Consider the following 25,839-nt stretch of genomic DNA (forward strand, 5'->3'; position numbering starts at 1 on the left):
ATCTGATGAGCAAACTGGAAGCCTGTCAGGAGTGGTATTTGGGTGTCTCAGAGTGTTTGATGTATGTGTGATGTGAACAACCAGGGAAACAGATCTGTCACTCCCAGTTACGGGTCAATATAGGTTCAACCTCTGCATCTAAAATTCAATAGAGTTTACTAGGCTGTAAGTTGTCACAATGGAGGGACTTGCTGGCATGCTCAAAGTGAATTTAAAAGGGTTTATAGTTCCTGCAATGCTCACTGGGATGATTCAAATGGATTTGTTATTTATGAATATAAAATTAATTTGTTTACCTTTCTAGGAGTCTTAATTCAGTTCCTTGATACAAAATAAAGAATCCAATTCTCGTATTTTGATGTGGACCAGTGATTTTTTTTTTAAACTTAGCATGCAACTGTAGTGCTCTGGACGGGGTTGCAAATTGTTTGATGATGAGTTAATGGTGGTAGTGATGAAATGCATGTTTATTTGGCCCAGTTCATTCTGCTCACTTATGTAAGTTTTGATACTTCCACAGGTACTGGTGGAAGCATGACTTCAGCTTTGAGGTGTCTGCAGTCAACATGCAGGTTGTGCTAATGGTTTATTTCAGGGTGTTTATTTCTGAGGGTTAAGTGCAAAGGCTCTCAAAACTTACTGTTAACTGACAGCTTCTTAATGCTAAATAAGTGGTTAGTAGGTTTTAAGATGAAAATGAAAGGCATACCAACTACCAGGCCCACTAAAATGAAAGGCTTTTTCACTTAGAGAACGCATGACAAAATTAGTAACTTGGAGATGTGGAGAAAGATAAAGTGGACTTGGTTGATGGGGCAAGGAGTGATAAGGAGGTGTGATTGTTTCTGTATGAAGCCCTGCAGGGAAGCAAAATGGAAATTTAAAGCCAAACGGCTAGGAAACAAGGAGGAGTTGCTAAAGATCGTGGTGCCATATAAGGAAACCTTATTTTGCTACAGAAATATGTTTGAGACAAGTTCCAAATTAACATAATAAACAAGGAAGATACGTATTCCTTATTTTTTCTGTTGTGAACAAGTTGCTAAGTGATCTATTGTTTAGAATAGCAAAATTATGACTAGTATTAGTTGAGTGTTGCCTTTCAAAGTCAAAGATTATTGGAAAAACAGCAGTTAGGCTAATTTTTAAATACTGTCACTGTTTATCATATAATTGCTGATTATCTTAATGGAAACACATGAATAATTTATTCTATGATTTTGTATTTATTCTGTTACTTTTTAGGTTCCAGAATTCTCATCTGTCTCTATTGTCAAAAGCCCCAGCTTTGTCTCTGTTGCTTCATACCTGTGAAATACAGCCATTAGAACAGAAATCCTTGTCGTAGGCAATATGAGGCTTGATGGAGCGTGGAAAATCACAGCGTCAAATTAGAAAATAGTGTTTACATTGTTTATTGAACTCTGCCATATTTTATGCAACCGAAGCTGACGTAGGGTTGCCACTCTTACAGTTTCAGTGCTCTGTGTGGCTTCATGTCCTAGTGCCAACCCTCTATTCTCCATTCCTTCATGCTGCATGGCTGTGCATGATGACACTTGTCAGTGCTGCTGAAGGATTTCATTACAGCCACTAAATTGATGTAACTAACTTTAGAACAGAGGGTGTTGGTTTACAGACAGTCTTATGCTTTCATGTCAGGACACAGCAAGGAGTTTCAGTCAATTGTCTGAATCTGTTGCTCTAAGTGGCACTCCTGCCACTGCTGTCTTATGACCCCTATATCCCACCAAACAGTATGATTAGCATCAAAGAACCATTATCCACTTGCCAGGTGCTGTTTTTCCTTATCTATGTCTCAGCCACAGCACCTATGGGGCCCCCTGTGATTTGGCTTAATTCTCACCTTGTTTAGTCAGCATCAGTTGGACTAATTAGTTATTTGTGAGTGGCATAAACAGCCCTTATCACAAGGTGAAAATTGTTTTGCAAAGGAAACTACTGAACTTCAGATCTTAAAGAGTGATAAATTAATTTGAATGCGTCTGTGAAACTGACAAGGAAAACATGCAGGTTGGGATTAGGCTTGCATTCTGGAGATTGCAGTAAATTCAAAATTATATCCCGTCTGGAGCCTTCCTCCTCATCCTCTTCCTCCGTGCCCCTGAAAAGGAGAGCGCTGCTGGGCCTACTTATAAAGCAGTGCATGAACTCCTGGCTCACTAGCAATGTTTCTGGATCTCAAAGCAACTTTGTGGTTCTCCTCTCTCTGCTTCTACATTTGGAGAGCTGTGCTTGTTCTGCTTGTGTAAGGGGTTTCTTTATTTTTTCCCTCTTCTGTTGTTGGTTTTTTTCCTTAAAACTGTAGATCTTGTAATGGGTCTGAAGACTACAGATACTGTCCCTGAGGACCATGTCTAGAAAATATCTAATTTTTTAAACTCAAGAAAACTGGTGGTGCAGGAGGACAGGAAACTATAACTTAGCTGTAGCACGACTTGTGTGTTAAAGTACTGTGTGAACTAACAGTAGAATCAAGCTGAACAGTTAAGTCACCTAATATTCTCCCTTAAAATATTTGCATGAGTTCTGTAAGAGTAATCTGACTGACACAGCTCCATTGCATGGGAGATTTTAGATGAACATTGCAAAGAAAATACCGTCTCTATACAGAGAGTATCAATGAACCAGGGAAACCAACAAGAAAATCTGGTTATTAATTGCTTTTGAGCCTTCTATATTTATTTTACTAACAGGCATGAGCGACATTGTATCTTCATTTGCTAAATCGTTTTGTATAGGCTTCATTTCTCTCATTTCTGCATGTGTTGCAAGTGGGGCAAAGTTGGGTTTCTGTGCAGTGGAACGGAGAGGAATGAATATTTTTAGATGTAGATTAATATTGCCTGCCTGTTTCTTATTCCAGATGCAGCTTAGCTTAGTTTACTGTATGTAAGGGCTGTTGCAGGAATGTTAACATTAGACTTCTTTCAGAAATGTCATTCCAGGGTTCTTTGTTCATAGAATAGAACCTGATATTAGGTTGATTTTTTTTGTTTGCTTCTGGTTAATATTTTCAGTGGCTAGATGTGGAAAATAGCTGTACATCTTAAGCTTAATTGTCTAGTTCTAAAGATAGAAGAACTTTTCACTGACAAGAATTTTTGGACAGAGGAAAATTCAGTATTAAAGTATAATGTTTTTACTATCATGATTTCTTAATATTTTCACTGTAGGTAAATATCTATCCTAAAATTCAATCTAAAGTAGTTTAGTGCTCCTAAGTTGTTAAAAGCTCTCCAATCTTGTAATTTAAAAACAAATTTAAGATAAAAGTTTATTCAAAAGTATCTTTATCCACTTACTTGCACAATTTGGAGAGATAATCACTTGGATACCTGGAAAAATTCTGAATATACCTATATCGCTGGAATAACTTAATAAACTGGAGTGAGATGCATGAAGATAAAGTTGAGTACTTGTCCTCGGTAGTATACTTTTTGTTACCTCATCTGACTCCCAAAGCTCTCACTTGATTCCTGGTATGAAAATGAGCTTCTCAAGGTTGTGTGGAAGGACAAAAAAGGAAAACTTTAGAGAGATGGACCTTCTTGCAGCTGTTGGGGGAGCTTTCATGGTCAGTGATAAATTATTGCTGTGGATGTTTCCTTCAGCTGGTTGCCTACCTGCAGAGCTTGAGCAGTGCTGGAGGCACTGAAGAACAGACATTTTAAAAAACCCGAAAGAATTGCAGAAATGAGAACAAATCCAGTATTTATCCATTTTTCTTCCTTTTTTTAAAAAAAAAATCATGTTAACATTACCCTATACATAACCTCCAGGTTGCTTTATTAATCTTTAGTGTAAGCAACTCCATGTTCTCTAACATTATACCAAAAATTTAAAAGTTTTGTTGGTTTTTTTCTTTGCTCTACAGTACAAGTTTTAATTTTAAGTACTGGGCACTGATTTGTCTCCAGCTTTACAACTCTCCCAGCTTCCATGCTGTTGATAGTACCAAATTTGTGAAACTGTAGTGTCTTTGCTGTCCTACTCTTCTAAAGTTTACCAAGAACCTTCATGGGTGTCTTATGAATGGGAAGCTCAGACAGAAGTGAGTTCAGATAAACGTTCTCATTTCTCAATGTTTGATATTTGTTCAATAGCAAGAGCTTTATTTCCCAAGGTAAGGTAATCTAACTCCTACGATTTTATGTGATGACCATACATTTTAAGTGCTGTCAGTGCCTGTCTTACACTACCTGCTTGTATAATACTGCTCTGTCTCTTTTCTTTCCCTTCCTTCTCTGGAAGGTCTTCTGTATGGGCTTCCTGAGCACTTAGTTGAGATTGGCACGTACAGAGTGGTTCATTTTTCACCAAACAGACTGTTTTATAGGATTACATACCTATGAATCATAGAATTGTTAAGGTTGGAAAAGACCTCTAAGATCAAGTCCATCCATCAACATAGAACTACCACTATGTTCACTATTAAAACATGACCTCAAGTGCCATATCCACACATTTTTTGAACACTTGCAGGGATGGAGACTCCAGCACTTCCCTCAGCAACCTGTACCAATGCTTGATAACCCTTTCCATAAATAATTTTTCCTAATATCTAATCTCGTAGAGGTTTAATTGTGAGCAGATCCCTAAATTATTTCCTACTGGCTTCCCGTACGTTATGTCTTAAGTACTGGGCAATATCTGATTTCAAGTTCAACTGCTGATCAAAACTTCATGTCCTGGAAAACCTAATGGACACTATATAATGATGTTTCTGGCAAAGGTAAATGTATTTTTTACTTAGTCTTACAGGTTTAATGAAAGTTTCTAGATAATTTTTCTCCCTTCAAATCCTGAAAAATTGCTGATATTGCTTGTGATGGTATGGTAACTCAGAAGTGCTTAAAAATCTAGTACTAAAAGCCGATTCATAATTGGGAACACAGCAGTTTTAAAAAGCTTTGAAGGCAATGCTCTGTGCAGTGTTATGTAGCCGTAGAACATATTCTGTAAAACCATTGAACTTTATAGATAAATAGTCATGTATATGTATTAACTGCTAACTGCATACAGAAAATTTACCAAGCTTTTTAGTAACAACTTCCTAAACTTTTGTTGACCTTGAGTTAAACCTGACTCAACCCCAAAACATAACAGCAAAAGCAGGTCTATGAATGTAGGTGTAAAACTAGATAAACCATTGGTGGTATGGGAGAGATTTTCATCTGGTTACTCAGTTGTAACTTGCACTTTTTTTCCTATCTCAAAGCTTGTTTTGGGACATGAAAGTTGTTATTGTATGTGTGTAAGAAAGCAAAATCCGACGTTGTACTCATTACATAAGTACACAGAGTGTGTTTGTTTAAGAATTTTATAATTTTAATTTTAAGATGGCAGTTGTTAGTCACTGTCCAGAAAAAGATTTTATTTCAGAATGATTTCCATACAATGAAAACTGGCGTTATGCAATACTTTGCCCTCGAACCGTCATATACAGTTTTTATCAGACTTCAGAGCATTTTTAAGAATGTGGAAAATTCTGTGTTTTTCTGTTGCTTTGAACTGTGCTTGCAGAACTTGTTGACTTGGACTCCTTAAACAACATTGATTATGCTTGGATGCTGTAGTTTTGACTAGGGCTGCACTTTTAATCACTCTTCTTATTTCTTTTCAGGGATCTCTCCTTAAGCTGCCTAGATTAACAAAAGCTTGCTACAGCTTCAGAAACAAGCTAGGGGAGAGTATTTTTTAAGACTAGCAGGACATTGGGAGAAAGCTGTAGGCTTGATGTGCTAATACTTTGAAAAAGCAAAAGAGTTTTTGTCCTATCCTAAATGTGAGGATAATCAGCAAATGCCTGAGAAATCATGTGCAGTGTTCATGTTGTTTGATCTGGAGAGAAATCACCTGGGATGACAGCTATTGTAGAGACTCAGAATTCAGTGTGTGCAAAATTACCACTTGCAAAAACACATATATGATGCCTACTGCAAGGGTTTGCCAGAGAGTGTATGCTAAGAATCCAGTCTGCTATGTAGAAGGGTCTGCTGTGCCTGTGGCTGTAATGGGCTGAGGACTGCACATTTTTGTCCAGTCTCCACTGTAAATTGGGAACTTGGAGTGTGGTTGCACTCCAGTTCTGAGCACAGGGATGTTGTCCTGTTTTGGGATGTGGGGGCATCATCTTCCTCTGAAACTCTTAGACTGAAATCTGATGGCTGAAATCTTGCTCTATTTGCAACAAGAAGAGGATCTCCAAGACACATCTTGTTGGACTTACCTTGAAAACAGTCCTGTGTTTGGAGTCCAGGTGCATCAAAGCCAGTAAGTCTGCATAATGCACTGGAGTTTCAAGATCTATATTGAGGAAATAGAAATTGCTAAAATGAATGACATAAATGTTCATTGTCATGGACTTTTCACTACACAATAGAACTTAGGAACTATCAAAGATGAGCTGAGTAGGAACATCTCATCTCACTGGGCATGCTTATTCATCCCCTTTTTGTCTTACTGGTTGGGGAAAATACTTATGCTGAGAAATCTAAAACTTTCAGTTGGAGGTCAGTGCCCATGGTGGTTCCTTTTTTTTTTTTTTAAACACAGTTCCTCCACGGGCCGCAGTCCACTCACCTGATACCGTGTCTGCTGCCTGCTCCTGCTTGGGCAGCTCTTTGCTCCAGCACCTGCTTAGGTATCATTGTCTGTGTCTCTTTTTTAATTCAGCCCCAGTCCTGGGCTGTTCTTGTGTCCACCCTGACCTCATCCCCCACGGTGCAGCAACTTCTGTACCAAACCACTGTCAATTTAGCCCAGTATGTGGGGGGAAATTTTAAATTTTTTTAGCATCGTTTATATACCGTAAGGGGAAGCAAGTAGGACATGAACTAATGTAAAAGTTCATACCTAAGACAACACAATCCCAGGCTTGAAAATTTGTAGGTTTTATGGCAGTGAATATAACTTTGGAGTGATGGTAAGCAATAGTGTGGGAAAAGAAATAAGCAAAAAGAGATCATCACCACTGGTGTTGGCACAATCTGAAAGTACCAGAACACATCAAAGAATAGATACTTTTTTTAAAAAAAAGCAAATATTAGTTATGGATTAGCAAGAAAAATTCTTTCTAACTTTCTGTACTAACTTAAGCTTCTTTCATGAAAGCTTTAGTTAGTGTAATGTACCATTCCTATATTGGGTAGTTGCATTTTTTTTGTAAAGGCTGCATTAAGATGCCAAAGTGGAAAGGGTGTTGAAAACTATTCATTCAACTATTAGGACACAGGATTATCTCCTAAGCATAACTTGGGACTGACTGCGTATCAATGAATGAATTTCTGTATCGCTGATGAAAAAAACTGGTACGAATCTGCCTGCTAATGATACTTCTCATGCTTCTTTAGTTCTCACATTGCTACTCAGGTCCAGGAGGACTTGGCACTTACTTCTTGTTAGTCTGTGTTTGTCCATGGTAAGGTTACAGTCTAAGCCAATTAAGAACAGCAGGATATTAGTCTTAATGTTTTTGCCACGCCTGAGTGGACATTTCTAATAGTCAAACTGTGTTACTATGGCATTCTTGTTAGTTTGTTTTCTTTTTTGTTCAGAATCAGAATATTTCTGGAAAAATGAATTACTATTCTGTTTAATTAGTGAGGAGTTCTGGTTTCAGTTCCTATTACTGTCTTTAATGAATACTAAATACTTTCTGGTTATGAAAGATTGAGAAGAGAAAGCTGAAAGAGGAAGAGAAGAAAGGGAAGAGTAAGAAACTGGTAGGGGTTTTTTTCCAGAATTACTTTTTCTTATTTAAAGCTGTGCTTCCTTTTCGACTATCTATAGGCAAAAATAGGGGACTTATTTTTTATATGTGGAAATATAGATTGTAATTTTTTAGAATATATATTCATTTTTTGACCACTTAGTAAGGCAAAGAGGAAACTATCCTCCTATTTAAACAATATTCCTATAACTAATAGTATTTCAACTGAATTGATTGAGACTTCAGACAGAGAGCATCATGTCCTTGTGTGGATAATGGAAGAACAAAGCTTTTGTGTAAAGATGAATTGGCTGAAGTTACAAATATTTTTGTATGTTTCATATATTACCTTTTGTTTGTTTATAGATGTTTAGGAAATCTAAAATTTAAGTAGCTCTATTATATTGCTGCAGAAAAGTAGGGATGACCTAATTGTACAGCAGCTTGGAAGGACTTCAGTGATGCATCAGGGACTGATTCTATAACACAATTGGTCCTATACACATGAAGTGTATAACTTCTATTAGTTTTTAGAAATAATCTTTATACATGTTCATTGTCAAGTGTCAAAACAGTGGTCTAATTCTATAGGCATCTAAATTTTAGCGTCTTTGTCGGAAAAAACTCCTAATTACCCCAATAATCTGGCAAATTCATGATTTATCCAACTAGTGTAACAAAGAGAGCTATGCTGTTTCCACGGAGTGCAGACAGCTTGTTGTTCAGTAAAGCTGTAGTTAAAACATGAAAAGACTATAACTCTAGTTTTATCAGAAGTATTAAAGAAGTGTAAGTAAGCTTCATTCATGAAGTTACATACCTAACTAATGTCTGTGGCAGACCACATGTGCCCTTCAAAGTGCTCTGGTTTGTCTTGAGCAGCACATCTGAGGAACCAGCACAAACGTGCAGGCCACCTCGTCAAACAAATTGAAGATATTTAGATAGGGCAGTGGACGATTTCTGTGCTGACAGTGCAGGAGAGCAGCATCTCAGAGCTGAACGATTGACTTTCACTGACACACACACTTGCTTTAGTCGTAGTATTCACCTACCTTTTACATATTAAAATCCTAACCTGTGATGTGTTGAAAGTCACAGTTATGTGACATACTGAACTGTGACTAAATTGAATATCAATGCTGGTCAGATGTGTGTTCATTAACCACACATCCACAACTTGTATTTGGTTCTTCTTTGGTCTTTACTTAATGTGGTCAGAGCCTTTATATTTTCCTTTCAATGTCAGTCTTCATCAAAGTAATTGCCAGGCTTCTAAGATTATTTTTTTTAATGGGCTCTTTAACTTTCCAGAGTTAAAGTGCTGGTTGCATTATGGTAATATGCATCGCTTTGTATTTGCTTATGCTTAATTTGGACGTAAATGAAAAATATATCTAAGGTTGAAAACAAGTAAAGTATGACTGAAGAAGTAATTGTAGATATTGTAGATATTCAAAAGAGTGGAAAGAATTCATGTAAAGATTCTATTAAAAAAGGTAAATAAAAGCCAGTCACCTTTTCATAACCTTTGTGTTGAAGAGATTTGTATCAGAACAGCTGTGCAACCTTCTATAGCTTGATGATTTAGAAGGAAAAGATGAGTCGGTGTTGAGGGTACAGTGACATTTGTATGGAGAACTAGCATATGCATTGATTCCCTTGGTCTGCCTTCCTTCTTCTTTAGCTTTCACTGAAACTATATTGCTATCTCTGATCTGTTCTGCATCCTTTCTGTCATTTCTTCCAACACCCAACATAGGAGATCACCACATCTGCTGCCAGTTGAGCTTCAAGGAACCTTAACTACCAGCTGCTACTGAAAGCTGCTCTTCCTGCCAAGCAATAGAGATATTTCAGAGTTCACATCCCCTTTGTAATAAAGCCAAATTAAACTTTCTTGACTATAAGTAACCAAAATTCATTTATTTTGGAAAAAAAAAGTGTTAAAAATGTACCTCTGAAAAGGAAGTAAGGCAGGGCAAAGGGTATGTGTTTTCACATCTTGGACAGGGGAAAAAACAAGAGAGTCAAAAAAACTAAAAAGTTAAATCCAACTCTAAGTCCTGCTAATTAATATCTTCGGAATTTGATGGCATCATTCCCTGAAGAATACAACAATCTACTTGTCATTAAAATGTAGCTAAATTTAAACTGGCAACTACATAATTATAAAATGGTTTGGGTTGGGAGAGGCATTAAAGATCATCTAGTTCCAGCCTCCCTGCCATCCCCTGACAGGGATGGGTCATTCCACAGCTTCTCTGGGCAACCTTTTCCAGTGCCTCATAACCTCACAGTAAAGAATTTCCTTCTAATATCAAATCTAAACTTGCTCTCTTTCAGCTTAAAGCCATTCCCCCTTGTCCTGTCACTACATGCTCTTGTAAATGTCCCTCTCCAGCCTTCTTGTAGGCTCCCTTCAGCTACTGAGAGGCAGCTATAAGGTCTCCCCTGAGCCTTCTCTTCTCCAGGCTGAACAATCCCAATTTTCTCAGCCTTTTCTCATAGGAGAGGTGCTCCATCCCTCTGATCATCTTCATGGCCCTTGTCCAGTCTGACTCCATTAGGTCCATGTCCTTCCTGTCTAGGAAGCCCAGAGCTGGATGCAGTGCTCCAGGTGGGGTCCCACCAGAGCAGAGTAGAGGGGTGGAATCCCCTCCCTTGACCTGCTGCCCACACCGCTTTTGATGCAGCCCAGGATACAATTGGCTTTCTGGGCTGTGAGTGCACATTGCTGGGTCATGTCCAGCCTCTCATCCACCAGCACCCCCGAGTCCTTCTCAACAGGGCTGCTCTCCACCTGTTCATCGCCCAACCCGCATTCATGCCAGAGGCTACCCCGACCCAGGTGCAGCACCTTTCATTTTGCCTTGTTAAACCTCATAAGATTCCCATGTGCCCACACCTAGGGTTGTCTAGGTCCCTCTGGATGGCATCCCATCCTTCAGGTATGTCTGCTTGGTGTCAAGGGCAAATTTACTGAGGGTACACTCAATCCCATTCTCTATGTCATCGATGAAGATATTAAACAGTACTGGTCCCAATTCTAAGGGACACCACTTGTCACTGATGTCCATTTGGACTCCAAACCATTGCCCACTACCCTCTGGATGCAACTGTCCAACCAATTCCTTATCCACCAAACAGTCCACACATTGAAACCATCTCTTCAAATTTTGGGAGAAGGATGTTTTCCAGGACTGTGTCAAAGGCCTTACAAAAGTGCAGATGATTGACATCCATAGCCCTTCCCTTGTCCACTGATGTAGTCACTCCATTGTAGAAGGCCATCTTATCACTTAGTGATATTAAAATATTTTTAGATTTGTGTGTAATGCTATATGTCCTGGTAGTTGTCATGGTGAAAATAAGTTGTAAATTCTGAAGTAGAGTAGTTTTTTCTTTTTACTTATCTAATTTCATTTGGTAAGCACTTTACTTCGCCTCATGTATTTTATACATCATTTAGTGTTAGTATGAATATGTGCAGGTGTAAAGCTCCAAACAATGAAGGTTTCACAACACATGTTCCTAGCCTTGATTAATGTTAGTTTTGGAGAAATTGCATTGAATCAGCCAATTCAGTTCCAGATTATGGCCTAAAATTGATTAGAATAATCAGAGTTTTGGAGAACTCATATGTGTTATGCAGTGTGCAGTGTAATGAGATGAAGTTACACATGTATTAATGCCATTTAGTTTAAAGGGATAGATGGGTGGTGAGAGCTGGGGAGATGATGGGATGGATCTGAATCTATATTAGAGATCTCTCTGTTTATCAGACTCTACAGCTGGGTGCTGATTTTTGTCTTGGAAGACTTGCATTTTGTTGCATATGTATATTAATGTACTTCTCTGCTGTATGCAGCAACACATACAGAAGTTCTCAGGCAAGGTTTATTGTGCAAAGTAGCTTGTGTACATTTCAATGGGCAAACTGGCAGATAACTTTTGTGCAATGATAGTACATATAAATTAGTTTCATGACTTCTACTCTCTATCCTTTAGGGAACAACCCATCTTCAGTACCCGAGCTCATGTCTTCCAGATTGACCCAAACACTAAGAAGAACTGGGTTCCCACCAGCAAGCATGCTGTTACTGTGTCGTACTTCTATGACAGCACAAGAAATGTCTACAGGATAATCAGTTTGGATGGCTCAAAGGTAAATTTTATTTAGGAAAACCTAGTTGCATGGTACATATTTGTATTTATTTACTAGTCTGATGTCCTTCATGTTTCTTCTCAGATGTTTGTGTCATTGACTGACTAACAGATTACTGACCTGTTAAAATGGTAACGTTGCCTCATTGCATGTTTTAAGTGTTTATTCAAAAATTTATTTTCCATATGGTTGTATTTGCTTCAATAACTACTGCTGAAATTCAAATGATGTCCTGTTGCTTAGTTAATACTATGAGGAGGATAAAAAGACAAAAATTTGTACATAAAGTACAAATAGGGTTACAGTAACATGTTTTCTTCTCTGCATTCAGTCATTTATCAATATAATTAGCTTCAGCATTGTGAAGGACATCTGTTCAGTGCCCGTAATCACTAAGTAAATCCTTCGTTACATAATCTTCCAATTTTTGCTGTAGAGAATGCAAGGATTCCCTCCTAATAAAGCCCACCTAATAAAGCTTTCCATGGTAAGCTTTTATCAAAACTCAGCCAGTTTGAGTCTGGAAGGGAGGGAGGGGGTTGTGGGTTTTGAATTTTTTTTTCCCTTCCCTACTTTATTTAGAAAGGATAATGTGCTGAGCTGCTGTTGCAAGAAACGTTGTCTAAGAAATTAATTTGATGTGCAGAAAAGACTTGACTGTTTCTAAGGTTCTACCCCAAGTAGGTATAATAACAGTAACTTTACAAACAGCATATCAGAAAACTCTGCAATAAGGGCATTAAGGAGATACAAAATGTAGTCAAAAGTTGTGATCCTTTCCAGAGATTTTCATTTGAAGCTTCTGGAAGCACATCAGTTTGTAATAGTTGGAACCGAAATACTCTTTTAGAACATAGCAGTACTCACAGAGATTTTGTGACTATTTATTAAAAGCTGAAAAACATTACCCTGCATTTTTTAAAATATCCAGTGTACTGCTATTTTAAATGAGAAAGAAGAACTTCTATTGTAAAGAAGTATTTAGAAAGCTGTCTCATAGTCAAAGATCTGTACTTCAAGTGATTAAGGCTCTGGTTTCAAAGCCTACGAGAATTTTTCCAAGCTTAACACTTTGTTTTTTCCCTTCCCAGCCCTCCTTCAAATGATTCTATCAGTTCTGTCAAATAATTAATATACCTTTTGAGTGACAGTTTATGAATAAAAACTTCAGGATTGGAACTAGATGATGTATGAAATCAAGACTACCAGTTGTAAAATGCTTTAACTGATGTGGAGAATTTCCAAAATCCTTATTCTGCTATCCACTGCGGTTCCTTTGCCTTCATCCAAAACTGCAGCTCCTGCCAACTGCCTGCTGAATTAAATTTTCAAGTAGTTGTTTATTTATTTGTTCTTTTGTCTACTGCAGCATTCCCTTTACGTTCACAGTACTATTGGCAAGGTATATTGATAATGCAGTTTATTACTTTTATTTACTCTGTGAGTGCTGCAATCCTAATAATGTTTTTATCCAAGTCTTAAATGACTCATATCTGGGATCCCAGTCATGATTAAGAAGGACCCATTGTTTTAGGCATTTGCAACACTGCTCTGAAATATGCACAGGTGAATAGCAGAATTTTAAGGAGGATTCCTGCTTAATTCCTGGAGAGTTCTTTTTTTTTAATTAAACGCCTATCTTTTTTAGCATGTCTGCACATACCCGATATGGTATGTACAAAAGAATAAATGTAAATATAAAGTGTTCTTAAGTTTTGAGTGCATGCGGATAGTGTCCCTGTTGTATGGCATTCAGCTGGGTGTCAGTAACACTACTGGCAATACACATGTTGCCAGTGGCCAAAAACACTTATCAAACCTGTTTTGGAGATCTCATGCCCCTCCCTTAGAAGGAATAGATCCAGCCAGGTTTTATTGTATATTTGGGTGTTGGTGGGGTTTGCAGCACCCTTTGGATTTGTATGGTGAAGAGAATGACTTGTGGCTGCTCAGTTGCTCAGGTGCTGAGCAGTAAGTCAGTGTTGGCAACTCACGTGTATATTCACTTAGACTGCAGTAAGGTGGGGTTGAGAGCGAGATGCTTTAGATTTGAGTGGTAACCCTATTTCTGCCCCACTTCCTTCCCTTTCTGTAGGTCAGTGGGTTTCAGTAGTATGCCTGGATAAAATGTAACTTCTATACTGATTGTCTAAAAGTCATTAAATCTTTCTTCTTGAAAACAAAAGGACATTTTAAAGACACGATCTCATTCAGCTACTGTACATTGCAGATTCCCACTTGAATTTGCTTAGGGGGGTCTTTGGTTTATTTTGTAACTGAGGGATTTTTTTTTTTTAAATTTGAGCCAGATTCAGCCAGGATAGGTCCCACAGAAGCAACTGCTGCTTACTTTTAATGCATTCTGTGTAATTTTTTTTTCTGAAGCTACAGTCTCCTCTTGAAATACCTTGCATCAGAAATTAAGCATGTCCCACTAACTTGACTATAAAAAATATTCTAGGACCATAAGGTGTTCAGTGTACAGGCTATATTTTATAGTCATCTGCAATATTTGGAGCCCTGTTGCCCACAGCAGGAAAATGCTGTAACCTAATAGAACTTGAAGCTGATTTCTGTGACCTCTTGAGTAAATATCTTTATGTAACCCTTTCCTTCTACCACTCCAGAATCAAGAGAAACCCTGAACAATAAAATTTCTAATGCAGTATGACATGACAACATTGAGCAGTTGTTGCTAAGGCTTTTGCTTCTCATTAATCATATAGTCATTTCAGAGTTCCTTGGAAAAATGTGTTTGAGTACTTCTTTCTCCTGGGTGATGGAATGAAGCCTCCATTATTTCTCAAGTAACAATGCAGACAGACATTAGGATTATTGCCAGAGTCCCACTGTTTTTCCATTCAGTCTCTGAGAAAAGGAAGGAGATTAAGTAGCATAGTTCTTGCCGTACTAGTTAATTCTCTGATAATCAATTTTTTCACAGCTGCAAGATAGGAAAACAAAATTAAAATTTTGTGTTCACCTAAAACAAGGGAAGACTCTGGAAAAGAGTGGTTTTCCTGTCTGTAGATTCCATCAGCCTTGTATATATTATTACTCTGTCAAGTCTTCCATCAGTATTACTACAGTAGATGATTTTTTTATTTTAATAACTGTCTCACGTTAAAGGGATAATCTTTTAAATTCTTGATAAAAGTTTTAAGTAAGGCCTGTAAGCTCAAGAGTTCAGTAATCTTCCTTTGAAGAAATTAAAAAATACTGTCTTAATTATTATTCCTATCAATTTTAGCACAAGATAAAATCGTATTTGACCACTACTGTTGTTTGCAGTCAGTAAAACAAACAGCTCAGACACATGCCCTATTTTCTCATAGCTAAACCAATATGAAAGGAAAACATGAAAGCTATTTTATAATTCAAAAAAAAATCTGAAGATAACTAAATCAGTTTTCTTCAAAAGCTAAATGTCTGCCTGTCAGATTGACTCTGTTCTGTTTTTAAGATATTCTTGTTCATTTATGCAAATAGCATTCTTGAAAGTTGATGAAATATTTGACACTTGTTATACTGGTAACTCTACAGTGAAATCTGGATTAGAGGAGAGCAGTTAAAGCAGTACCTGTTTGAATGTGCAAGACAGGCTTGATTATAAATTTTGATTTAAAAAATAAATCTTTATTTTTTTTAAGCTGAAGATATGAAATATTAGTATCTAGTTCTTTCCAGAAGTAGCTTACACTGACCGTATCTGTAGAATGCTCTAGCATTGCACTTTTAAAAGTATAATTTAACACATGAGAGATCCAGTGTACTAATTCTTTTAATTCAGAGAAGACTGAAAGCCTTGATTTTCTTGTAAAGTTGGTAAATCTAATTAAAGGGCTCTTCTTTTTTTTTTATCTCTGGGAATGTAGTTTTCCCAGTGAGACACTTGCTGTCTTTGGACTAATACTGTCTGCTGAAGTGAAGCCTCCGTATTTTTCTCTCCTGGAAAATAAAGGGAAGAATTGCAGCAACTCTTTCTCAATATAATTATTTTTTAAAAAAAGTTTTCTTCCTGCATTTCTCCCTTGCAAAGAAGCAGTTTGACAGTCAATGTAACCCACTATAAATGCAGACTGCTGTCAAACAGCTATCCCAGTCTGGTCCAGGCAGTCTGTTTTGGTTCTCTGTTCTGCATAAGCCATGTGGTCAGCTGAAGCAGTCTCAGCTGAAAACTGGTTGGTTTCTCACAGGTTTGTCACTGGGTTAAGCTGCAACCAGCTATGCTGCTGTGACTGCAGGAAATGGCAGCCCTGCAGACTTTAAACCGGCTATTTGCTTGGAGGTCTTAAGTCCCTGTCATCATCCCTAGTGTCATCTTCTGAATTGAGGAAGTTACATCCATGACATAATATGCGCACTCTCAAATCTGTGATGCAAGTTCCACTTAATCAAATATTAGATGGACCTGGGCTTAAGCAATCTAGACAACATAGCTAGAGCTCGAGTTGAGAGGAAGAATCTTTTCTACACAGTCCCCAGGATATTTAATTTCAAGCATATTATTGTGGACAGCTTCTGCAGCAAGTGAGATTGAGCATTAAGTGAACCTGCACAGCTCTGTTCTGGGCTTCCACCTGTTTATTTCAAAAGTGGGCTTCCAAGCACTGATAGTGCAAAAGAAGACAAGAAGCCTACAAGTAAAAGAGAGATCCAGAGCACCTCCTTTCTGAGAAGTCCACCTCCCTCTCTCACGTTATCTCATCTGTCCTATGTGGCATAGACAACCATTTTCTGTGAGGTCAGTTGGAGATAATAGTGCAAGTACAAGCCTGCTGGCTTTATTTGGGCTCCAAACCTTATGCCTAAAGAAGGGAGAATAATGTTTTATTTACCAGTGACTTTGCTGAGCAACTTGTCGCATGTGAAAATCTTTTGGACAATTATTGCTAGAGACAGTTCTCCAGTCTCTGGTCACACAGCAAATCCTGTCTTTGACCTGGGGAGGCTCGTTGGTTCAAATGTAAGCTTTTAGGCATTCCAGAATTTTCCAGAAGTTCGCAATGGTAGCTAAAATTTGCATTTTGAGGCAAAGGTTATCAGAGACAACCTGTTTGATATTCTCATCTTTGAAATTCTTCAGATTTACTCTTCTAAATTAATGTGAGTATAGTGGAGCTGCCAAAGCCACTGCAGAAGATGCCAATTTTGTTAAATTTATCTGTGCTGCAGTATCTTTGCTTGTTTTTTTACATGTTGCAATACAGTTTGTTCTTTCTTTGACTACTCCTCTCTGCCACTTAATCTGAGAATCACCATATGCACGTGGGAGCTTTTTGTGGGTTTAGCGGGCCCCTCAGCTTAAGATTTGTCAGGCTTACCCCATAGAATTCATAGAAAATGTTAAGCTGATAGTAGCAGTGCTCCAGAAGTACCCAAATCTCAACAAAAGCAAAGGGTGCTAAGTAAACTCCTTATTGTAATATTCATCCAGAAGGCCATATCACACAAGTAGTATAGGCTGATTTTGACTTCTAGAAGATCTTGGGCTTGTGAGAGCAGTACTTGTCTCTCTGATTTTGAAGTTTCACACTGTCACCATCCCAAGAAAATAATATTATGTTCTTTACATCCATACAGTTCATGGTAGTCAAAGAATAAAATAAAGTTTGTATTATTTACAACAGATAGTTTGGACCATGTGGATTTTGTTGTTGCTGCAGGATTCTTCAGTAATCACTGTCTTTGACCTGCCAGGGCTAAGGCAGGAGTTATGTTTTCATGGAAACAGGAACCATGCACACAGCTGTTCAACAGATTCTCAGCTTGGTACTGCAAGACCACTGCAGTAGGAAATACACTGACAATAACGTTTGGAGGACGGTAGCTGGCATGTAAGAAAAAGTCTTACTGAGTTGTTTACTCATAGTGTGTGCTATTTTCTGGAAAGTTTTTAGGACAGTCTCTATCACCTGGGTGTAACAAAGCACCAGGCATTCATGAAAGGGGCTGTGAATTATTTAACAAATGTGACTGAGACTCTTAGTAGCACCAGACAGTTGAGGCACTGTACCTGCATTTCACTTCAAATACACCTGTCTTTGGGTTTATGACTAGTCTTTCTTGTTCCTGTTGACTGCTTGTAAACTGTACTGGCCATAAGTGTTTTAGTTAAATGAAACCCATTGGTACCAGTATAAGACTTTATCCTGTCATACTTTAAAGTCAGCTGGACAGTTCCACATCACTTAGAGTATGCTAGACAAACTTTAATGTGATGGAAATACTGTTGAAATCCATGGTGAACCTCCAGTTGCTTTTAGTGGAATCAGCATATCATCTAATAGTTGCTTTTTGTGTTCACATTAGTAGAAGTTACATGCTGGAGGATGTGCTTCTTCCATCCTGTAGATAACAAGAACTAGAGAAGAAAACTTATTCCAAGCTCTGCTTGGAATTGTTGTTGTTAGCCTTGCTTGTATGTGTGTTAAGGAAACAGATTATTGTAGTACAGAAATTTAAAAAGAAAATGTTCTTGTTTTACTGCATGTTTTTCAGGGAGAATCTCATATGCAACAGGGCAGGGGTGGATAAACAGTGAAGCTTGCAGTGGAACTTCAGAGGCCTTGCCTTAGGGGACAGACTTTGTTGTTCTTCTATGCAGATGCTTTAAAACACTTAAAAGACTGCTTGCAATTGTAAATTGATCCCTCACCCCCCACCTTCCCAGCCGCCCCCCCCAGCTTTTCTCCCTTTTACAGAATGTGTGCAAAAATATACCTTTGCAATTTTAGCTGTGATTGACTTAAAAAACTGTTTAATAATTCTTGGTGTGTATCTCAGTCAGTGTACACAGATACTGCCTACAATGTTGGCATTTTCAATTATGAGTAGTCTGAAAAGAAAAATCAAAACCACAAAACCAATTTTTTACAACTGTTACCTTTTTCAGGCAATAATAAATAGCACCATCACCCCCAACATGACATTTACTAAAACATCCCAGAAGTTTGGCCAATGGGCAGACAGCAGGGCGAACACAGTCTATGGCTTGGGATTTTCATCTGAACACCACCTTTCAAAAGTAAGTATGACCAGCTAGTGAAGCCATTTAAGTATATTTTATTCCTACTTGCTGTATCTTGACTCAGTTCTCATTACTGTTGTTATTTAAAAATAATTTACAAAAAATGTTCTGTATCAGTCTTTCTAATGTAAAAACACAAGACTAAGTGTAATACCTGCAAATTTTCTTTTAAGTGATGGAGAAAAGGAGGACATTTAAGCCTATCACAGTGTATGTTGTTAATGCGTTCTAATTATTGATTTGTTAGTTTTTGTTGGGTTTTTTTTTACTTCCATTACTGTTTTTCATGATAGAATGTAAAGGAGTAAACAATTTGGTGTTTCTTCTCTATTTAGATCTTCTAGGAAAAAAATTGCTGGTAGTCTTCAGATGCATTTTCATCTTTTAGGATAAATTTACTTCTACTTGTCTACTATGTAGTGCATCAAATTACTGATATTACAAAGTTTGCACGCTTAAAGTAAAGGTAGTGGGAAATATATTCAGTTTAAAAAAAAAGCATTTTCTATTGAAATGCAAAAGTTGAAACGTTTGCCGAAGAAACTTTGTGTCATACATGAGAGCTTCTTTTCCGATCTGCTTGTGCAGGAGGGAAATACTGCTTTCCAAGGAAAGCAGTAATCTCTGTTTCTCAAACTGATGGTACAGTTTCTCTGAGCACCCTTCCTGCAATATATATTCCTTTTGCTGCTGCTCTGGTAGACAAGTCCAGGAACCTGTACAAGACACAGTCATTTTTCTTCAGATGAGGAATTTCAATTCAGTTTAAGAACTTGTGTTTGTATTAAGCAGAGAATTTTCCTATTTGAAATACACAGAAGGTCTGGACATCCCAAGCGCAATAAAAGGAATGCATAGTACATATTTAAATAAGGAATAATGATGACTGGGTATTTAAAAAAAGAGCAATCATAGCAGCCCTTTTGAGAACGTAGAAGGATAAGTGTGGGCCTGCCAGAAAGCCATTAAAATGAGACTCAGTACAATCTATTTTATTTGGACAAGTGTGAAACTTGTTGGATTTCTTCCTTTCATAACCAGATAGTTTTCCTTTCCACAAAGCAACAGAGTTGTTCTGGAACTTCTTTTCTGTACTCGATTTATTAAAGTCCTTAAGTGAACAGCCCTGCTGTATGTAATTTGTGTTACAGTAGTGTCTCTGGGCCCCAGTGAAAGATCTCAGGTTCCAGGGACCAGAAGACAACCTGCAACCACAGAAAAGACTTGGTCTCGTCTGTGACTGATTTCCACAAGTTAATGATGTAATAATCAGAGCAGACAAAGTAAACTGTTTATTCTCACATCATTGTCTACTTATCTTCTTACAGTAAAATGTTTGACTTTTGTACTGTTTGGTTTTGATTTAAGTGTCCTTGTCCTCCTGAACTAATTGCTAAGGTAGGGTGCAACATCAGTAACCTCTTTCTGTACAATTATTGTGACTGAGAACTAGTAGAGTGAGACTGTGTGATAGAAAAGCAATGGCACTCTAATGAACTTCACATACAAACAGTATAAAAGAAAATTAATTAAACATTTATTTATTTTCATTAGACCTTTTCTCAATATGTTAGACAGCAAATTCATCTCAAGACTGTTCTATGAGAAGTTGGTGATACCTGAAAGGTACCTGTATTGAAAAACGCTCCATTCACAGGGTCAGGACTTGTTAGCAGAACCCCTCTTGGTGATCCAGCAGAAGAAATAGAATGCCTCATGATTTTCAGGAAAAACTGAGAACTACTTTCTCATTCAGAATATGTTTTTGATATGTATCTTTGATATGCTTTTGATAGTATCCTGATGTATGAGAAGAAAAATTCTTTTTAGAGTTTACTCTCTATCTTACCCTTTTGAATTAGTTGATCTGATTTATTCTGTAAAACTTAAAACGTATACTAAATGGATAGGGCCACCATGGATATTTATGTAAGCCTCGTGTAGTCTTCCTACACAATTTTTTATCTTTTTCTTAAAATTTTGATCCTCCAGAGAACTTTTCCTTTCATACCATGAGACCTTGTCTTTGTTATTCAGAAATTTTATCAGGAAATAGCTATTATCCATCACCTGACTACCTCAAGGAATTCTGGAAAATTTGTGAAAATTTCCACTAAGTTTACCTTAAAATGGCCCTTTCTCAGAATGATATCTATTGATTTGTCTATTAAATATTTTTTACAGTTTCTGGGGCTGTCATACAGAAGACCATATTTACTGTCTTCATGTCTTCAGCCATTTATTCTAAACCTGAGCATTATGTTTTCCATTTAACAATCCTCTGGTCTTAAAGCTGATTTAGAGATTTTGAGATTTAGGTACAACTCTTAAATAAGTATTGTCTAGTTCTGATGATCTGTTGCAAATTTCATCATCTGTTCTGAGATCGTTTTTTGGATGCTGGATTAAACTTTCAGGAAAAATAAGCTTTGAAATAACCTGACAGGTGAAATACAGGGTACAAGTGGAGAGAAATTACATTTCCTCAAATACTAGTACCCTACCAGGAGAAGACCATAAGGTTTTTTTGGGTCTTGTGTAGTAAGTGACATTCTGACTGAAAATAGTTGATAAGGTTGTGTCACACAAAAGGTGACCTTTTTACCTTCTAAATACGAGTGTGAAACAATTCCATCATAGGCTGCTGCCAGATTGATTTAGACACTGTTGTTGAAGCTTCCAATATTTTTGCAGAATCATTTCAGTCTTAAGCTGATAATAATAAGATAATGTTCTGTAGGACACAAAAGCAAATGTTTGGCTACTATAGCAATTAGTGTAGCATCAAGATGAGCTCTAGGAAGCCAAATTTAGCTACTGAAATTATAAATGCAGTTAAAATTTGGGGAAGAAACCAGTATTGTTTCAATCATGAAAGAATGAAGCCCACTGAAAGATGTAGGCTAATGATGACCACATTAGACTTCAGAACCAGATTAGTTATTGTTAGAAGGAGGGTAACACCTGAATCTAAAAGCAGCTGTGTAAGGCAGTTTGTCACTATTATTAGCTATCTCTGAGGTGAGTTTTTTTAAAACTATCAGCAACAGATCATGTTTCATTGCCTTGTAATTTTCCTGACATGTAAACAGTGTACATTATGTCTGAAAGGTGTATCACAGGGTAACTCATTTAAATGAGTATCTCATAAGGAGAAAAATTAAAAAATTCTACTGACACAAACAGACTTTTTAAAATGCAAAGTGCAGCGTTTTGTTCTACGTGTATTGTATTGCTTCACGCCTACTCTTTGTCTTTTTTTTTTATTTAACATATGTGTCTTCAGTTTGCTGAAAAATTTCAGGAATTCAAAGAAGCTGCACGAATAGCAAAGGAAAAATCCCATGAAAAGATGGAGCTAACAAGTACACCCTCTCAAGTGAGTCTTATTGCCTGATTCAAGTATTGTACTTCATATCTATTCTACTTAACTGTATTCTTACACAGATGTGTATTAAAAATTAACAGGGTATTTCTCAGTTATTGTGAATCCTCTCATCAGTCAGCAAGAACGTCAAGAAGTCTCAAGAATACATTTCGCATACATTGCAGAAGTGTCAAAGGACTTTCTTTAAAATAAAATTTGGCTTTTTTTTTTTTTTATTCCTTTCCTTGAGCTTTCCAAAGAAAACGAGTAGACATGGTTCTGTAAGTGAATCTATAGTAAACACTTTTTGTACGTTTTCTTATTTTATCCATGAAAGTTCAGGTGTTGCACTTTTATAGAACATTCATTGCAACAAAAATGAAGTTTAAAACAGCAGACTATTTTTACTTATTTCCTACTGTGTAGTTTTCTCTTGTGAAATGTGTTAAAGGAAGATGAGAGATTCACATGCTTGTTCTGGAGTTTTATTGGTTAGCCATGGTGTACAAAAAGAGTTTATAAAATGTATGTCAAAACATGAATGGGGTTAATATAGACCTAATAGGAGGATAACTTATTATATTCACATTTACATTAGTCATGCTGAGAATTAATTATGAATACTTGAGTTCACTTTGAAAAAAAAAATTACATGAGACTTTTTTATGCACCGTGTATTCTACCCTCCCACCCAGTATTTTTGACTCAGTGTTAGCTATTTACTTTGCTTTGAGCAGTAGTAAGTAATTCTTTCTCTTGGAGAATGCAGCAGCTTTAAAGCTGCAGCAGGATTCCTGAGTTGAGTATGTTTAAGGTAGCTGAGTCTTTTTTTTCTGGGGAATCTTTGTTTGTTGAACCAGTGCGTCTCTTAAGTGCTTTGCACTGTAATAGGCTTGTGGTCTTTGAAGGAACAAGGATGGCAGGCAGTTTGCAACATGTTGTACAAATAGTTTTATTGCCACCAGAAAGCTGTATGTACTGGCTTTCCAAGAGGAATCAGTGGAAACCAGAACACACACAATTCATAATGTTTTCCCAGTAGGCATTTTGCCCAAGTACTAGATTGGCTTTTGCTATTAACGGAAGCCTGCTTGCTCTACTTTAACAGGAGAAAAATCAGGCAGTCTTTTTTTATTAGTTTTCTTGACTGTCTCTAAATTTATTATAAATTCCACAGAGGCAATGGAAGTGTGTATTTCAATATTATACACTTGTTGATAACATACACTTGGCTTTAGAAACAGTAAGTGCTTTAGCCAGGCCTCTAGTTTCTTGATGTTATAAGTAAAGAAATTACTGTGCTTCTCTTTTTACATGCTAATTAACATTCTGGACTCAGAAGTTAAATCCGACACTGTCAAACTGAGTGACTTATTACCTGGTTTGGATATAAATTTGAACTACTCACTCAGAGACAAGATGCTTTCATCTAGCAGCTCCTCAGTGTTAAAGCTTTCTCTTAAACTCTATGAGCTATTAATATTGTTCATTTTCCTTTACAGAGTTCTTTTTACGGCTGAAACCTAACATTTTATACTGTAGGCAGTTACAGAAATGTTACCTTGAGTGATTTTATAGTACCTGTTGAGGACTGCATTATGGCACACTTAGGAGTAATTTCCTATTCAGGGCTTACTTTTCGTCTCTTGGTTTTCGCTGTGTTGATAAGCTGGTGTGTTATTCTGAATAATACAGTTAGTGCAAGTGCTGACACATGAGCATAGTAGTCTTCACATTCTAGTTTCTCAGAGAGAAGGGAATTGAATTAAGAACTTCAGAGTTTGGAACAGATGAGAAGTGATGGCATCATGGCAAGCTGCATCTCTTCTATGGCACTGGGACTCATTCAAAGAGTTTTATGACTGAGAGGAAGAGGGTACTTGGTACTGGGCAGGGAAGGTGGGACCCTAGAGACATTTGAAGGAGCACCTGTGTCATTTTCATCATCTGCCAAGAAGTGGCTGCAAGGCAAGTAATTCAAGTGTTGCCTTTCTCAATGGTTATGTAGTTCTTTTTTGCTTTTTGCATAGTGATCAATTGCAGAGAGGGAGAGTAAAAGAGGAAGGACATATTTTCAGTGATCAATCAAGACTTTACAGGAACCTAGCTTTTTTAATGGGGCTTTGATAGGATTGACAGGGAGGACATTAGGAGGTAGCATGTGAGATTCTGTGTAATGGTAACCCGGTTATCTACAAGTGTCAATCCCTCTGCTGTCTTGGACTTGCAGATATCCTTCTGCACTAAATTAGTAATAAGTAGGAAGATACATATAAAAACTGGAAAATACACATGTCAAAACTGAAATAAGGTTTTATTTATTTATCTTTGTATGGCTTTAAAAAATGTCATAGAATCATAGAATCAACCAGGTTGGAAAAGACCTCCGAGATCATCAAGTCCAGCCCTTGATCCAGCACTGCTGTGGCTACTAGACCATGCTGCTAAGTGCTACATCCAGTCTCATCTTAAAAACCTCCAGGGATGGTGAATCCACCACCTCCCTGGGCAGCCCATTCCAATGTCTGATTACTCTCTCTGTAAAAAATTTCTTCCTAATATCCAACCTAAACCTCCCCTAGCGGAGCTTAAGACTGTCCTTATTATTTACCAATTAATTTGAGTCCCAGATATGGTACATTGCCCACCCTCTCTACTACACAATTCTAAAAGAGAAACTAAGTGCATGTGCCTTTTTCTGCCTTGTTATGCCCTTACAGATTGAATCCACAACTAATGTAACAAAACACTGCACAAAGTACTTGCTGTTCACTGTTGTTTTAGACAAGCCTGCAAATACCACTGGTACATGTGAGTTTCAATTCTGAATGTCCTGCAAAAACTTGTGAATCTGCAGAGAAATAGAAAACAAGAGATAAAAGCATAAATATCTCAGAAATTGAATATGTATTTGTAGTTCACGTACTGACCAGACTTTAGCCATGTTAAAACTTAAGAACAATCTTGCCTGAAGTCCACTGAAGTTAGGCTGTTTCTCTCAGGTGTTACAAGCTTTAGCAAAGTGTTGGTCCTATAAAGTGCCTTTATGGCAGGAAGTAGTAGTTGCATGGATTTGGTTTCATCTGATGGACTATATTCTTTGGATTTTTTTGTGTGTGAAACAGGTAGTAGAAGGAAAACAATACACAGCCTACTTGGCAGTTACTTCAGTAGCAGGAGCTCATTTTCCCATAAGCAATGCTGCTGCTAATTTTAAACTCTGCATGCTCACTTGAATACTGCCTATTCTTGTCCTGTTTACCAGCAGGCTCTGCTTTAATTTCCCAGATATTTATCAGAGAATAGATAAAATCACCATTTACCTTGACTATAAAAAGAACTTGAGCTTGTCCACAGAAAGACAGTGACCTGAACCAATGAATTATGAGAGAAGTGCTGCTTTGTTATTTGTAAGTCCCATTGAGTGCACAGTGCTTTCTTGAAATGAAGAGGAAAGCAGTGTTTCAGTGCCAGAGAACCTGTATTTTTAACACATCCATTAAGATGGATTCAACCCCATTCATTAAGATACATTCATA

The 25,839-nt window shown here is 37.4% G+C and overlaps 1 protein-coding gene across 1 annotated transcript in view; it reads left to right on the plus strand.

Moving 5' to 3' along the window:
• The window catches only part of HOMER1 (homer scaffold protein 1), an 85,873-nt gene that overhangs the window by 11,389 nt on the left and 48,645 nt on the right, over positions 1-25,839 (plus strand). The window contains exons 2-4 of the mRNA XM_027717207.2: positions 11,747-11,903; positions 18,799-18,930; positions 22,220-22,312. Of these exons, the coding sequence (XP_027573008.1) occupies positions 11,747-11,903; positions 18,799-18,930; positions 22,220-22,312 (382 nt within the window). The remainder of the gene's footprint in view (positions 1-11,746; positions 11,904-18,798; positions 18,931-22,219; positions 22,313-25,839) is intronic.

This window comes from Pipra filicauda, unplaced genomic scaffold (assembly GCF_003945595.2).
Source record: "Pipra filicauda isolate LSUMZ 115617 unplaced genomic scaffold, ASM394559v2 scaffold34_size3990699_pilon, whole genome shotgun sequence".
Classification (NCBI taxonomy): Eukaryota; Metazoa; Chordata; class Aves; order Passeriformes; family Pipridae; genus Pipra; species Pipra filicauda.